Genomic DNA, 17,992 nt, shown 5'->3' with positions numbered 1-17,992 from the left:
ACACACACACACACACACACACATGTATAGAAGGTCTGACCTACACAGGTCTTCCTGTCTTGGTCAAGCTGGTAACCCTGGTTACAGGAGCAAAGAGGGCCATTGGTGGTATGCTCACAATGATGAGAGCAACCTCCGTTGTTCTTCTCGCAGCTGTTTACAATCTCCATCTCAATGCCTGGAGATGAAAGGATCAAACCACAACAACAGTACACAACCACAGATGAAATATAGGGTCAATGACACGGGGCATTTTTGGCTAATAGTGACTCTGTAAATCACATTGAATTTTGCATTTTATATGCTCAACATAAATACCTAATGAGAGTATGATGGATTTAAAAAGGATATAACTTAGGACTCGGTTGAATTTTGAGGCATATCACGCATGTCAGTCCTGTGTGCTACACTGAAATGTTTACAAGCAAAGTTTTGTGATTCAAATTAAAGAGCAGTTTACAAGTAACCTGGTATTTGCGTTTTGTTCTGTTGTTAGCAGAAAAAAAAGAAAATGATTTTAGAATGTGCAAGCTGCACCAGCCTGCGCTATAGTGTGTAGTGGTACTCATATTTATTTAGCAAAGGAAAGGTTACTAGTTAAATTCCCATTACAGTCAGAAAATCCCTTTGGGGTTAAAAATAAAAAAAACTAAGGCACATTTGAATCAGAACATTTTCAACAAAGTCATTCTGAAATGATGTAAGTTGTTCTCTTATTTGCATAATAAAAAGCACTCAGCAGTCTTTACAGTTTGTGGAAGGTAGGCTGAAGTTCTTACTTACGGTAGCATTGTTTAGCATCAGCACCGAGTTCAAAACCCGGATGACACACACAGCTAAAGGAACCCAACATGTTGACACAACCATGGGAACACTTGGCATGGCCAGAGCTGCACTCATCAATGTCTATAAGAGGCAAATATTAACAAACTTTAGATCCTGGTATGACAAATGTCAACAGATACACCAAGACATGTAGGCAGAAACACATGAGCATGAGAAAAGTCCACTGATTGTGTCAAAGATTTATCTACTGTATTGCAAAACTGCAGAATATTATTCAGCATCATATTAAGAAACAGCGGAGGTAAACAGGATTTCAGTGTTCATGAAACTTGTATCCTGGAACCTGACTTTCTTGGTCGAGTAGCAGCTAAGTCTCCAACCAAATCCAGAGTTCCTAAAACAAGTAGATGTGCACAGTCCTGTGGAAAGTTAATTACAGCTCTCAACATCTTGCAGAACCACAATTAGCTATAACATTAAGTAACTACTTTCCATATGAGTTTCTCACAATGTAGCGGAGGGAATCTGGCCTACTTTGAATGCTGTTTCATTTAATTGAGGTCTGTAGGCATTGATTTATGCACAGTTCTCTTAAGGTCCCATCACAAAATTTCATTTAGGTTGAGATCTGGGCATTGACTGAGCCACTGCAGGACCTTGATTATTTTCTTTTTCATTTCATGTCATTCTGTTATAGTTTTGCTGCTGTGCCTGGACTCATTGTCCTGTTTCATGGCTCAATTTCGCCATGCTTGACTCTGCAATCCCATGGGGAAAAGAAATAGTAAAAACTTATAAAAGACTTGCATAAGATGTGGCCTACTTCATATAGTGAATCATATAAGGCTTACATGATTTACTCATGAAAGTGGCCACTTTCTCATTACTTTCATATATTGTTTTAGTAAGTATCCAAAACATACAAGTTTCATTTATATAATTTTTCAAAGGATATTATATCTTTTTTCACTTTTGTATGCTTTTCATATAAGTTTCACACAAGACAGATACAAACTTTATAATATTTATATATATCTTTTCCATATGGGATGCTTTGGTACACAGTTGAGTTCATGGTCAACTCAATGACTGCAAGGCATGAATCGCTACACCCCCACCATCATGCTTGACAGTTGGAATGAGGTCTTTGTGATGATATGCTGTGTTTGTCTTTTATGGCCAAACCTCTTCCCTTTGGTCTTATCTGTCCAAAGGGCATGCTCCAGAAGCCTTGCAGTTTGTTCTGTGCTATGCTGCCTTGTTGTTTTTATAGACAAGTCATACTTTTTCATTCTTTTTGTAACTGAACAATCAGGAACTTTAACATCCAGCATGCTAACTGAAGTTGCAGAGTCTGAGAGGTTTTTTGTAGTTTCTTTAAGTTTAAAAGGGTGAGTTTGCTGGTAAGATAATGGTATTGTATAACACACACCTGAATGCTTAGACCTGCTCACACCTGCCAATGATCTAATAATTAAGTGCATTTGATTAGTAGTGCCTCATTGCTACACTGGGGCGATCGTGGCTCAAGAGTTGGGAGTTCGCCTTGTAATCGGAAGGTTGTCGGTTCGAGCCCCGGCTTGGACAGTCTCGGTCGTTGTGTCCTTGGGCAAGACACTTCACCCGTTGCCTACTGGTGGTGGTCAGAGGGCCTGGTGGCGCCAGTGTCCGGCAGCCTCGCCTCTGTCAGTGCGCCCCAGGGTGGCTGTGGCTACTATGTAGCTTGCCATCACCAGTGTGTGAATGTGTGTGTGAATGGGTGGATGACTGGATATGTAAAGCGCTTTGGGGTCCTTAGGGACTAGTAAAGCGCTATATAAATACAGGCCATTTACCATTTACTTGCCCTCTTAGTTATAGGGAAGCAGTAATGGTGTAGTTAGTTTCTCACAGGACTGCATAGAAAACTTTCTTTCTCACATACAGGAAACCAGAGGTCTTATCTGAGTGATAGCTATGTGAGTGAGAGAGAGGGCTTTGTCACCTTCACAGTTCTTGGCATCTCCAGCCAGTGCAAAACCAGGTCGGCAGCTGCAGTGAACTCGGCCTTCTTCTGAAGTACACATCTGGCTGCAGCCTCCATTCCTCTCCTCACAGGGGTCCCTCACTAACACGAGGAGAAACATACACATACATATATTTGCAGAATGAAGCCAGGTCAGGACAGTTTGATGAGAACAATTTGTATTCTTGACATCTGAATCATACACATTAATATATTTTCTGTCACAACAAGACTGCTAGTAAAATTAATCAGTGCATTAGAAAATCCATGAAGACTATTCAGATTTTGAGCTGTGTAATGCACAGCTCTGCCACTTTAACAGATGTTTCTGCACCAAAAGTTAGGCTGACTTACATTTACAGTGTCTCCCATCCCTCTTCAGCTGGTAGTTCTTCCGACACTCACATTTGTAGTGATTGTCCCCCGTGTCCACACACTTGTGTTCACATCCACCATTCAAGACAGAGCAGGAATTCACAGCTTAAGAGCAAAGAAGATAGACGAGTGCTCAGTAAAAAAAAAAGTCAAAGTCATAAAGCCCATCCGCTCAGGTGCTCAAGTGCAGATTTAATGGGGCTGAAAGTCGCACTAAGTTTTCAGTAACTTAGAAAGGATGATAAATATAACTGAATTTTCTGGCAATTCAAAATACCTTTCACAGCTCAAGTTGCACAGCTGTATAATTGTGGAAAACACTTGAGTAAATGCAGGAAACTGGAAAAAAAAAGGTCTTCAATAGGCCTGTTGGTCCAATGACTACCTCTAGTTTATTTTCTAATGATCTTTCCATCCTATCATTCCTGCAACTTAATGACGTGCCAAATATGAATATTAGCCGTGTGCCTTCTGGGTGCTCTAAACACAGACATGATGACACAGGCTGTAAAACTGAATGAACGGCAGGCTTTTAACACTGATGACTTCCACAGACACAATTAGCCATCCCTCTGCATCCGCACCTATCTTTTAACACAAAGCTGCAGCTGGAAACTGAGAGCATTAGGGGACATACATAGAAACAGAGATGTACCGATTTTCTCCAAGTAACAAATTGTTTCATTAAATGACAAATTTTATGGTCCTAAAAGGGTAAAAGTACTTTAGCGCCTTGCATTTCTCCTTTTAAATTGTGTCTGAATTTCTCACAAGGATTATTCAATGAAGCTCTAGCTTCTACGCTTTCATTCTGTTTTTTTCACTACGTCTGTTTGTTACATTTGTACAAAACCCAAAGTGAAGAAATTAGTTCTGGCATTAACTGTGTTCAGTGACTGCTACCAATGAAGTCTGGTTTTCATTGGACTGAACACTCACTGGCCACTTCATTATGTAGACCTTGCTAATCCTGGCTTTAGAACACCCTTAATTCTTTGTGGCACAGATTTATCGAGGTGGTGGAAACATTCCACAGAGAGTTTGGTTCATGTTACAGCGTCACACATTTGCTCCACATCCATGATATCGCCCACTTTGGGATTACGATTTCGCGTTGTGCTAAGAAACTATTCCCCACACCATTATGCCAACACCCGCAGTCTGAACCCTACCGTCTGAATGTTGCAACACAAATCTAGACTCATTAAGCAGGCAACATTTTTTCAGACATCTATTGTGAGCTGTAGCTTCAGGTTCCTCCTGTTGCTCTTAGCTAACAGGAATGGCACCCACTGTCATCCTCAGCTGCTGTAGTCCAAGTTTTCATATCTTGAGATGCTCTTCTGCATACCGTGGCTGTAATGACTGGTTATCTGAGTTATTAATGTCTTCCTGTTAGCTTGACGCAGTCTTACCATGTTCCTCTGACCTCTGACATTAAGAAAGCATTTTCGCCCAGCAAGCTGCCGCTCACTGGATATTTTCTTTTTGTTGAACTGTTCTCTGTAAACAATAGAAATTGTTGTGTGGGAAAATCCCAGCAGCTCAGCAGTTTCTGAAATGCTTCGACTGGCTCGTCTGGCACCAACAACCTTTTTTCCCCTATTGTAATGCTCAGTTTGAACTTCAGCAGATCATCTTGACCATGTCTGCATGTTTAAAAGCACTGAGTTGCTTACGGACTTATTACAGATTTGTGTTAACCAGCAGTTGAGAAAGTATACATGTCAGTTATGCCTCCAGTTTGCACTCTTGGTAAGATAAGATAAGATAAGATAAGATAAGATAAGATAAGATAAGATAAGATCAACACAAATCATGGCAACAACAAAAAACGAAAATTGCACACAGACCTAAGCATAAATGACAAAATATTGCCATAAACACTAAAAACATCAGAGACAATGATGCTGATGGATTCTCGTATACACACTTTCTACATCCATGTTCCGAGTAAGTGCATTATCAGTGTGTATCCTAAGTATTTGTATGGCATAACCTTTCTAATGTCATGAACGTGTAGTAAAGGGCTCTGATCGCCAGATGATCTGTTGCTTAAGTTTCATAAAATAAATATGGTGAGATTGACATTAATATTCCCATCAAAAGCTTGGAAAGAAAGCTCACAAGCAAATTCTCAGAATGTCAGGCTATCCTTCAAAAGTGCAATAAATTCAAACCATTTTTTTAAAAAACTGTATTTTATCTGTTTTATTACAAAGAGAATGATTGCAAAAAAATCCTGAATTATTAATGTGGGAAAAATACGGTGTGGGGAGGAGTAGATAGAAAACAGTTTCCACAAGTGCTGTAAATCCTTTTCTTTAGTACTTACCGATACAAGTTCGACCATCTGAGTGCATGCGGAAGCCTTCACTGCACTCACAGTGATGGGAACCCGGTGTGTTGACACATGTCTGCTGGCATCCTCCATTGAGCTCCTCACATTCATCTACATCTGAACACACAGATATGCAATGCATGCATACCTCATACAGATATATATTTATATGTATTCATGCACCCAGGGGTGGATCTAGAAGGGTGGCATGGGGTGGCAAGTGCCACCCTAAAATGATCCCTTGCCACCCCAAGTGCCACCCCAGTTTTGCATATGACAGTGTTGTTTATTAAAATAAGATAGCATTAACAGTTTGAGTGTAGTTACAGTCAACAGTGAATATAAATGCTAAAACTGAATGTATTGGATAGTGTTCCCGCCCTGCAACATTAACAAATGGTTCAGCCCATAGCAGGACCGGCTTTTTTCTTGCTTTCAGTAGCAAGCCATGCTTATGATTGTGCCAGAGCACATTTTGAACAACAACATGGGACTTTGGGATTTTACACAGGTGTTTGGATGTTACACTCTGGAAATGGAAGAAAGGTGAGTGTTATGAACCCTCTGTGGCTGCACCTCCAAATCACATGACTATTTTAAGGTGACATAGCAACAAGCTGCAGCCACGCTGAGTTTCTATTTCAACCCACACTGAAAGTTCAGACTTCAAAGTTTTTACATTTTAATTACAGGCCAGTAAATCCAGAGTTATGATAATATATATAAGCCACGCTTTTTTCCTAAATACTGTCGTCAGGTTTTTGTGTGTGTGTGTTTTAAGCGTTTTCTAAGGACAGCGCGAAAACAGTAAAGAAAGGGGAAAAAGCCACCGCTTTCCTATCGGTGGACAAATGCACCATGTCGACCAATTCAAAAAAAAGTCAACATATGGAATTTGGTTGTTTAGGAAGAGGGAAAAGTTTTGGGAGTGACTGTAACGGCAGCGAGACAGAGCGAGCAAGTGTGTGTGTGAGAGAGAGTTTTTAGATGTGGGAGATTTGTGATGGTTAGTGTGGAGTGTATACTTAGTGTATTGTGTTGTCTTGTGTAGCTGTTCTGTTGTGTAGTCGTTTTGTTTTGTGCATATGTGTTTGGGTGGGGGGGAGGCTTTGATTTTGCCACCCCATTTGATTTCTTTGCCACCTTCATGCCACCCTAAGAAAATTTCTCTGGATCCGCCCCTGCATGCACCACGCCTTGCTTCTGACTGATTCAAATATGAAATTTGCAGCCATCACAGTGATGAATATGGAACAGTTTCTCTGCTTCTTGATTAAAAGTTTTCGCTTTGCTCATGAATGAGACACCTGTAACTGTGGTCAGTTGTGAGAGAACAGCGTTCAATTTAATGAAGGATTAAAATGAGCTTTTTAGAAACAAGGAATTTATTACATCCTTAATTTTTTAAAAAGTCCCACCCAGCTTTGAGGTGGTCTAATTAAACATTTCGTTTGATGCACGCCAAATAACAGAAAATGAATAACGCAATTTTACGGGATTGTGGAGTAAAGAGGTGTAATTGTGTAATTTTAAACAATTTTAAGCTCCAATTTCTCATGCTTTAAAATGTTAATTATTAAGTGTGCTGTTCAGCTTATTCCCCCATCAGCTCCTTCAGTTTTACTAGTGAAGAAAAACACTAAGAGCTAACTGCATATTATGTCTCCTGTGAACAAAACGATGAAATATCATCAAGACTTTTACAACTACACTTTCTTTGGTGTGAGTGATGAGTGGTTTATCATGCTCTTTGCACATGATTCATTTGTTCACTGTTTTTCCTATAGTGTGTGTCAGAGAGAAGGAAGCCGTGAAGCCAAAAACCTGAAACCTCAACTCACGTATACGTATTGGGGACGGTGCTCATAAGATCCTCCAAAACTCTTCCTGCTTGTCATCTCTGACTTTTTGAGATTACACTAATTCCTTTGTTAGGCCTGTGTGTGCAATGACTGCCCAAATAAAGTTTTATTTTGTGTTTTCTTTTTGTATATTTCCCAGGAACATGTGGTTCAGTTTATTTGAGCATGCACAACACAACCATAATTCTGGTTTCTCTGAGGTCAGAGAATTTCCTAAGTACTACAAATATACTAAATCACTTTCATGTAGTTTATGTGTGCATTTATTTGTGTTTGTGTTTTGCTTTCTACACATTTAAATATCTGGCAAACCCATGTGGGCAATCCTCTCCAAAGTGATTGCAAGACTATAGTCGCCTAAAGAAATTCCTAATGGTTTGCCCCATTCTTTGAACATATACATGGATGTTAGAAATATTTACTGCACATTGCACTCGTAAGGTGTGTGCCACTGAAACAAGGCTCTTTTGTATGACTGCTATTGTGAATGATGCTTAACATCCAAAACAGCTGAACAGAAAAAAGTTTGTCAAGGTTGCTTATTGGTTTCCCCAGTTGAGATCATTTCAGCGTGAGACACACAGTGAGGTGCATGCAGGGCTGGAGGTGTCACAGGTCAGGAGGTCATATCATGTGACAGCAGAATTGTTGAGCTAACACATACAATTAGGCGAAACAGCAGCCCTACTAACATGCTGCTGAACTGCTTTAGTGGCACACATGAGGTAGAATTTTTTTCTTTTTTTAAAAAAAGGTAGTCTGAATGTTAAAAGAGCCCATTTTAGTGAGAACCAAAAACTCAAAGCAAGTTCTCTCACCAAAATCTTCAGGGTGCTTCAGTTTTGGTCAGATAAAACTCTAAAACTAGTAACGTCACTTTCTTTTCTGCCACATGTTAAAGTCAAAAACACTCTTTTCTGCCAGTAATTTAACCACATGTAGTGAACAAATGGGGCAACTGTGGTTCAGGAGATAGAATGGGTCACCTGCCCCGGTCTGGCTCCTCCAACCTGCATGTCAAAGTGTCCTTAGGCGAAATACTGAACCCCAAGTTGCCCTTGATACATCTATTGGAGTGTGAGTCTATGAGTGTTTGGTGCAAGTGAAAAATGCTATGTAAGTATCAGGTTGTACTTTCACGCAAATTCACACAAAAGCCCCTAAAATAAGAAATGAACAGCTGCTAATGCTGCTACTGCTGCTCACTCCTGACTTCTCCAGCAACCTGTGAGGCATAAAAATGTTAGAGTGACACTATCCTGTCTTAAAGGTCAAAGATCAGGAGCATTTGTTCACACCTGTAGCTTTTAGGAACAAATGGGTGCGCCGCTAACTCAGCGTATTTCTTTCAAAGAAGACAGATGAACTGGGAGGGCACGCTTGTTATAATATATCAGCACTGCCTGTGTGGACAGATGCATGTGTAGGTCTACAGAGGCCAGATCATTTAAATGTAGCAGATTCAAGAAATACTTAGGGAGAAAACACAAAGGCCACTGAATTACCTCACATGGATGAATGTGAACAAATGCTCACGTTCATTTATAGATGGCACCAATGTTTTTAGTCAAAATAATAGGTGTCACTATGTAAAAGTTTCTAAAGTTAACTTTTTTCTCTCTGAGTTTAAAAAGCCCAAAAAGTATACAATGAATGGTAAAATAAAGGCCTAAATTAAATGTACAGTGATCATTTTTTGTGCTATTGCTGATGGAGCACAGTACCACAGGCTCATGTAAATGATGGCATATGTCTGCCTATACAGTAGATGAACACTGAGTGCATCGTCTGCATAAAGAAACAACTCCAGTAAAGCTTCTAATCAAGAGATTGAGAAAGGATTAGGAAGGAGAAGAAGATGGGCAGATACTGAAAAATGGATCACGCCAGTGTTTTCCTGCAATGTCATAATTATTTTTTCCTAACCAAGCGGTTTTGGTGCCGTAACTTTGACTGTTTCAAATGGGAAGTTGCATCAAAAATAACGTTATGATTGGCATCTAATGTCTCTACCATAACGTTATTTTTTACCCTAATAAACTTGCACAGAATTTCCGTGACTGTGTCTTGATTGCGATGCTATCTCGCTGGGAAAAACTTGACCACAGGCAGACAAGCAGCCAAAGTAAGCCCATGCAAAAATGCCTTCATTGTAGTTCCTGTAACTAATTACTCAGTGCATTTATGATTTCAGACTAAAGGTATATTGAAGCAGGAAAGTGGACTGCCATAAAATGTTGGAAGAGAAGATGATCGCATTTAGGGCTTTCTGTGCAAAAAGCTTTATAGTGATGTCATAATTAATCAGCTAGGGGCCGTCTTGCTATGGGGTTACACAAGCTGGGACACATAAACATGACGCTCAGTAGTCATTAGTACTGAGTTACATGAACTCGATTACAGAGAACAGAGTCGTAGCACTACTAAATGATAACAAATTCACAGGCACATTATATTATATTATATTATATTATATTATATTATATTATATTATATTATAATAATAACAATGAAGTTAACCCAGGAGGTCAGTGTTTGTACGCCAGCTATTTCTAGATGTCCACTTTACCATTGCAGGCCTTGCCATCTGGCCCCAACCTACTGCCTTCAGGGCACTTGCAGTAGTAGCTGCCAATGGTGTTGCAACAGTACCCCTCACAGCCGCCTTCATCCACTTCACATTCGTTAACATCTGAAAGAAGAACATTGAAGGCTAAGTTCACTAAGTTAATTCACAGTTAACAAAACATTGCAGCTTAATTAAATGTGACAAAAGGATTTTTGGCCTCACTGCATCCTAAACTCTTTGTAGGGTTTTTGTTTGTTTGCCTCTTTCCTTTCTTTTTATTTTTTTCTTTGTATTATTTTAGGGTCTTCACCTTACAATACAATGCATCTTGAGGAACTGTTGTTGTGATTTAGTGATATATAAATAAAATTGAAGTCTATTGACAGGATTTAAGGATCGGTGCACTCATGAAGCACAATGAAAGAACAGGAGAAAGTCTCATCCCTGCTGCTCAACCACAAACTGCTCAAGTGCAAGAAACACAATTCTGAGACCACCGAACCTAACACTCCGTTTACCCACAGGGCACAACCAAGAGAGATGAACTAAGACCTTGCCAGGGGAGTATGATCCCCCTAAACGTGAAGCACACCATCCAGACCCTCTTCTTGAAGAGGTTTTTCAGTCCAGGTACAATCTCCCCAACTTCCACAATATGCGTGTTAGCTGTTACAACCCCACAACATCCAGAGCCTTGAGAAACTCGGGACAAATTTCATCCACTCCAGAGGCCTCGCCAAACTACCTCAGTGACCTCACCTCCAGTGATGGCTTAGTCATGCCTTTTGTCCCTAGACTCTGTTTCCTCTACAGAAGGCATGTCAATGGAATTGAGGAGATCTTCTAAGTGTCCCTTCTACTACCCAACTAAAAGTCCTCATTCGAGGTCAAATTAAAAAAATAATAAAATACTGGCATTAAAACTCTTTTCAAAGTCTTAATATGTTTATCTAACCTTACTTCTTACTTGGTTTTCCCAACCTTCTAATCTGGTGTGATATCACCACACAAATTTTCCTTTATCTTCTAATATGCATGAAGCGGTAACAAGAAACCCTATTAATATGAATGATCTATGACACATGGCAATGAGATATTGCTCTAAGTATTATTTTTATAGTAGACAGATTGTTGGCTGAAGATTTATAACAGGCAGGTCTGGTAAATGTTACTAACATCTGCAGTAGTTATAATCGAGCAACAAAGGAAGACATTTTCATTTATGGCATTACTTTAAAATAGTTTCTGGTTTGTAAAACGGGCTTTCATTTGACATACAGAAATACTTTTTTAAATTTATTTTATTTATTTATTTTTTTGCGTATTTCTGTTTTACTGAAGTCCCCACTGTTTAAACTGCTTTCTATTGAAAACACTACAATCTTTCATACCACCTTTACTATCCCACGCCATTACTTATAGCTGGTCAGATGAGGTTGGCACCTATTGTCCCTACAATCCAAAGATAGAAAACAGCAGTGTAACATTTTACACTCATTGATCAGGATCAAGTCTATACAGCTGACTTGATCCTGATCAATGAGTGTAAAATGCTGTTTTTTGCCACAGTAGTTCTGGTCCATGATACACTGTTACAGGACTGGTTTTGAAAAGGGATACGCTGTCAGTGATATGCAGACATCAGATATAGACATCTCCTGTCAGATAAGGTGGAAAGGAAATATTATTTAGTATCTTGTCGCCATCTGTTAAAAAGATTAAATGGCCCCTCACTGTACATTGAGTTTGTTTATTCTGAATAACAGGAAATTTCCAATGTGGAGAAACAGTTTGGGAAAAAAAACAGGAAACGGCGTGCTTTTAAAAAATGCATCGTTTGGTAGCTTGTTTTTATTAGATTGAAGGAACACGACAACAGTGTTTGTTTAAATTAGTCTGATGTATCACTTTGTGAAAGTCATAATCTTTTTTTATTAACATGCTATTATAAAATAACATGCTTTTAATGGTGGTTTTTAAGATTTGTTTAGCTTTTCAAGGGGTAATGAAGGAATAATGTCCTATTTCTTCAATATACCGCTATCTAACTATGCAAAGGCTAATCTAAAGGCACATACATTTTACATAAGCCATGAAACAAAGCCTTTGGTTTCGGGGGAGAAAAAAAAAGGCTTTCGATTTTAACATACTCAGCAGTACTCTTATGTTGAGCCTGCAGGGGGAAGACACCCATGAAGCAACCGATGACTTGGCCAGAGTTATTAAAAGACAACAGGGTATGAAAAACTGTTTATGTTGTTCAGGTAAAATACTTGATAATATATCTGTTTCCCCACATCTGCATTCTCAAAAAATAAGAAATAAAGAAAGGATTTGAGTCTGTGCTGAAAGCTGCTTCCTGATAACAGCACGAAGCCACAGCAGTCAGTTTAGACAAAATTGTCTCCAGCTGAGCACGCAAGATGCGTTATCAATAGCCTATTCAAATCCTTTCATGCGATGTGATGCAAAGAGCCATAGTTTGGACGAGCGATGCTGAATTATTGCAACCATGTGTGTTCCCTGTGGAGATAAAGAGATACTATACGGCTCCATATTTTACAGTGGGTGAAATCAGAAGCAAGGAAAAGCAGCAGCCGTGACAAATATCCTCAGAAATTGAATGCTTCGCTTGAACATTAGTTGTTACAGGATTTTAAAAGTTTGCAGAGTTCTGCAGGACCTCAGAAACAAAGGATGGGTCGCCATATTTCTTTTTCAGGCCACACCCACACTTGGTTTCCAAGGGCATGCAGGGTTTTCTGGGTAATGTAAAGGGAGACACAGATTCACAATTAATTTCAAGAATTTCTGAAGGAGACAATGATCAGTGCTGATATTACAGATATTTATCTTTTGGGTTTAGGTCTTTGTAAATCACTTTTCCTTAGTTGTTTTATTTTTATAATTAGCACATTGTTTTCCTCAGAAAAATACACATAAATAATGTAAGCCTTGGCTTTACAAGCCTTTACTTACATGGAAGTCCAACACTCTTCCCATTCATCTTTAACAAGAAGAGGCTCTAAGAAACTTTATGCCCATCCGGGAAAACACACACACACACATGTGCATACCTATAGCTGTCCACAGAGACACAACCCTGTTCTATACTTTTCATCAACTCACAAGGAAGTGACATAGACTCTTAACCTTACAGCCCTGCCCCCCCACTCACACATCCCCACTTTGATCCTGCAGCTCCCTGGAGCCTTAATGAGCTCTCCGTATTAGCTCAGGGTCATTTGTCATCACCATCAAGATGGTGTGCAGGGAGAAGTGTTCACTTAGTGCCTTTCAGGGCATTTTTAAAATCCAGCTTTTTCCAGCACAAAACAACGCAACGCTTAAAAAGTGTTAGCGATGTGAACTGTGTCGCCCTGTCATCGTTACTGAATAGCACTTATTTTAATGGGAAGACTGAAAAAACAAAAATGTTTTTCCATTTAAACCGTCACCTATATGCAGGAATTTAATGTATTTTTTACTTAGTTATAGAATTCCACATAATTCAGCCTCAAAATCTCTGCAGACAGTCATCAAAAGAAGGTACTTTCAGCTGCTCCCTTCCTTACCCAAGGGGTCACCATAGAGCCGAAGTGGTGCAACTAACTTATTTTATCAGGAAGCTATCGATTTTAAACATAGCGATACTGTATATGATCTCAACTTGTTGCAACAGATGGCTTTGTGAGCCTTCTGCCAGAGCTTTCGTCTTCCATGTATCTATCTTGATAAAGTTCAAAACAAGACGGAAACTGTTTTCTTCTTCATTTATGAATGGAAGTGATTTGTGTTTCCCATCAGTTAGGCCGAACAGAGAGGACAGCTGTTTGAATGCTTTTGTGTTCTCCATAGACAACTTTCAACCACCAAGTCCTTATTCCTGGATATCTCATCAGGTGTTATTGACATTACTGTCTTCAGCATAGCATACAGTGCCCCCCCTCTTTCCAGTTTCTCCAAGGACCACCGTTTTTCCTTCCCCTAGAAAAAAAAACTACCTTTAGTACATGGACATTAAATAAATCAACAAACCCTCAGCAATGTGCCCATTTTCCTCATGGTAAAACATTTAAAGATACAAGTCTGGATCAATAACTGAATCAGCAGGCTTTGGCTGCATGATTTGTCTCTCTCAGCACTCTTCAATGAATGCAGCAGAGCTTCAGTTGTGGTAAGTGAAATTCAAGCCTGAGTAAATTTACTGATTCTTCCTTAATAGATGGAATTTGGGTCTGGAGCAGGACCGGTGTTTATTTCCCACCTATTCTAGGTTTGTTTCTATTATGGCAAGTTAACTGTGAAAAGAAATACTTACTAGACAGACCAGTAAAGAAAAAGCCTCAGCTCACACTTCTCTACAATAACAGGCCATTTTTCAGCCTTTTTATTTAACTTAATGTTACACATTACCAAAAAGATTATTTAAACTGTGAGATTATGCTCGACATATACACCATGAACTTTTGGAAACGTTCATGAAACAGGACACATTCTTACTCAGCTATTCTACTTCAGCAGCTCCACATAACTGCTATTTGCCAATGAGCTGTAATATTTCAAATGTGAGCTGTTCCAAGTGATGATTTTGTATCTTTTTCCAGTGCATTGCTCCATTAGTGATTTGTTTTACATATATATATATATATATATTGTATTTATTATTATTTATCGAAGCTGAAAATGTGTGTTAGCTATGATGTAGAAGTGTCCCATTGCGGAGAAAAAGCAAAAGACCTTGTGAACCATACCGAAAGGTCAAAGGTTATTCAGGGACAGCTGAAGAGCTTAAAGAACCTGTCACAGAGAAGGAAGTAAGCTTCAACAATCTGCTCAGCGGCAACTAAAGATGAGACAAAAGGTGGATTGTTTTCAAGATATGGCGAGCTTGAGGAAGGGATACAATCAATCATGGCTCAGAACATTTAGGAAGAATGCCAACTGTCTTTAAGTCCCGTCTGAAGCATACAATAACAGAGGAGGAGAAAGGCAGAGCTGTTCATTGGTGATGGAAAGCCCTAATTTTGGATAGCTGGGTTTGTTAATATGACGCATTGATATGTGAGAAAGTATTTTGAAAAGCTTCCTTTCTCCTTGCTCTTAATTTTCTATGTGACAAACAATTAGCCCTGCTCACTTTCAACCATGTGGTGAACTCACTTGTGCAGCTCACATGCTTCCCATTTGTCTCTTCAAAACTTGTTTTTATTGTAAGGATGGATCAGATGTTTTAGGGGGACAGATTATTTACTTGGTGTAAACATGCTTTTTTTCTTATCTTTCATTTCCTAATAGTAAATAATAAAACCTTATTTGTTCTCTGACAGTGCAGTACAAGAGACATGAATCACAACAACTGTGTGCTATCCTGCTTTCTCCCCCAACATTTAATCCACGCACAACACCAGCATTTTTCTCTGTAATTACCAAAGTTCCAAAATTAAAACCCAGTTCATTAATTGGGATAGAAAAGTTGAACTGGAGCCCCTGGCTTGATATTCTTATTTGAACTTTTTGCCCCATAATTCCATCAAGTTTTCTTCAACATCTGGGAAAACTATCTTCCTCAAAAATGCCTTCCACAGAGAGGATGAAACATGGATGTAGATTTATGCCTAACTGTACTGCATGTAGAAGATTGTTCAGCATCTCAGTATTGCTGTTTCAGATATGGAATAAACATGATCGTGCTAAGGATGATTTTTCAGTTTAATAAAGCTTTGAACGTTACTATTTACTTTTCATTGTGAAACAACATCCAAGCCACGGTCTTTCTAGCTTTTGAGAATTATTACACATAGTAAGATGTACTAAGTTACACAGCGTCAGCATGTTCTAACTTTCACCATTCACTTCCAACATTTCCCCTAATGCTACTGACTGCTAATGCTGCCTACTTACTGTCATATGTTAAAGGAAAAGTTTACCTTTAAATGAGCAAGAACACGAGTTATAAAGAAAACCATGTTGTTAGAGAAACTAGTGAAGTGTGTAGGCCTGAATGACTCACAGCGCTTTCAGCTCTTTGATGTTCTCCTACAAGACAACAAAAGGTCAAGATAGCATTTTTTTATCTTCTTCTGAGAAAAGTTCACACTGAAAAACAATCAGAATTGCACTGCTTGCTTTATAGCCAAACAGCTGCATATCAGATATTTCTCCAGTTTTAGATTAGTGAAGGCCAAAAACGGTTTTTATCCCTTTTGCTAACTTCCCTAAAGTAGTTTTCAGAACTCTGGGGCACTTTCTTGGTGGAAAACTCACCACTTGTCTACTTCAAAAATCTCGAGAAAGGGGGCCTCTATCTTAGGCTTATTTTTCTAAACCCAAAACTAACACTATAGAGCACAGCCAAACCGAGTTCATGGAAGAATAACTCCACTGCTACTGTAGGAATTCAACAGTGAGCCTTGAGTGCACATGGCTCATCTCACAGACCATTAGCTGCGGCCTGTTCAGCATTAACCTGATAAAAATGATAGCTAAATGCATTTGAAAAGATGCCGGGGTGTTTTTTTTAGCATGTGGCTACTTCCCTGTCACATGGCAGCAATTGATCTAATGTTCCTCCCTCCTCTGATAGCTATGCTGATCATGTAGCACTTGCCTTGCTCCCCCCTGTGTCCTGCTGTTAGACGAGCCATATTCACGGTCTGTGTCTCGGCATATGATTCCTACATCCACATATAGAGACTTCAGGAATGAAAACAGGATGACTGGGTGCACAGGTCACAAAGGAAGCAACGCTAGCACATAACAAATATTATCACTGTCTTAGTCTCAGTGTTTAATAAGAAGACAAACTATGTTTATCCTGAAAAATCACACATGACTATAACTATGATGATACAGTTTTTTCTGTGGATCATGGAAACCTCTGGCATCCAATCACTATTAGAGTTCAACATTTAATTTTAACTTGCTGTAAGGTCTGATGTATTCAGCCAGAGGCATCTGCGGCTTTTGACTCAGTTTTCAAAAGCTGATCGCTACCATGTGTTTAAAACATGTCTTGGGAGATTGGTATTGGTTTCTTAGTCATTAAGCACATATTACACCAGAGATGCACAGGAACCTTCAGTGAAGCTTTTCATTAACCACTATTATTAAAAACACAAAGCGCTAGCCAAAGCAACAACCGACCTGTCAGAGGTCATTTAGACATTTGCACTTCAGTTCTGTCAGAAACAAACGTTATGACTTGCACACCTCACAGACTTTAGTAGCCATGACCTAAATTATTGTTGCAGAAACCTTTCAGACAAGACCAACATAAGCACTCCAGCCTGCCATCATTACAACCACACAGTTGTCATAATTTAAATAAATTACTGCCTGCTGCACATGTGTGAGCTGGGCCTTTAGAGTGCTGTCTTATATCCCAGGTTGTGTTAAGATCATAGTTGTTGACAATGATTTGGAACTACAACTGTTCTAAAATGACTCCTTTGTACCTAGAGGGAAAGAACAATCTGCTTCTGTTGCTTAGGAGTTAAAACTCACCTGGAGCTCTGCTATGACCTAAGTGCACGGAAAGACTTAGAGAAGCTAAACTCCCCGCATGGTATGTTAGTTAAGAGGATTCCTTCCAAACCTGTGAAAGACATCACTGTTTTGTGAGAACAACCACAGGAGCTACTAAGACGTTATACACCTTCATTCTGGGTCTTCACGAACATTTCTATCAAATTAAATCTAGGACTAGATTTATTTATTTTTCCTCAGCCATGTTTTTATTGTAACCACATATTGATATTTTGGCTTGACTACATCGTTGAGCTTAATTACTTCCAGAGACCTGAAAGAGACTATGGTTTTTTTCTCTTTCTTGACGGACAGATTGTTTCACTGACACTCTTGTTAAAGTTCAGAGCAGGAATAGGCATACCAGTAAAAATTCATCCTGAACAGATTTTTCTTTCTGTCCAGAGTCAAATCCAGGAATGTGTGATATTACTGCCAAAGACATGTGAAAGCAGTAGAAGACAGAGGACTAAACACTGGCAGAGGCTCTATAAAGGATATACACCATACCAAGTGAAGACATTACC

At 39.2% G+C, this 17,992-nt stretch overlaps 1 protein-coding gene across 1 annotated transcript in view; it reads right to left on the bottom strand.

Moving 5' to 3' along the window:
• The window catches only part of egfem1 (EGF-like and EMI domain containing 1), a 54,415-nt gene that overhangs the window by 27,574 nt on the left and 8,849 nt on the right, over positions 1–17,992 (bottom strand). Inside the window, exons 5-10 of the mRNA XM_013915467.1 lie at positions 9,939–10,061; positions 5,502–5,624; positions 3,146–3,271; positions 2,771–2,893; positions 784–906; positions 41–178 (exon numbers count right to left, since the gene is read on the bottom strand). Of these exons, the coding sequence (XP_013770921.1) occupies positions 41–178; positions 784–906; positions 2,771–2,893; positions 3,146–3,271; positions 5,502–5,624; positions 9,939–10,061 (756 nt within the window). The remainder of the gene's footprint in view (positions 1–40; positions 179–783; positions 907–2,770; positions 2,894–3,145; positions 3,272–5,501; positions 5,625–9,938; positions 10,062–17,992) is intronic.

This window comes from Pundamilia nyererei, unplaced genomic scaffold (genome assembly GCF_000239375.1).
Source record: "Pundamilia nyererei isolate P.nyererei 1_Seehausen unplaced genomic scaffold, PunNye1.0 scaffold00308, whole genome shotgun sequence".
Lineage (NCBI taxonomy): Eukaryota > Metazoa > Chordata > Actinopteri > Cichliformes > Cichlidae > Pundamilia > Pundamilia nyererei.
This window is presented reverse-complemented; position numbering and strand designations above follow the sequence as displayed.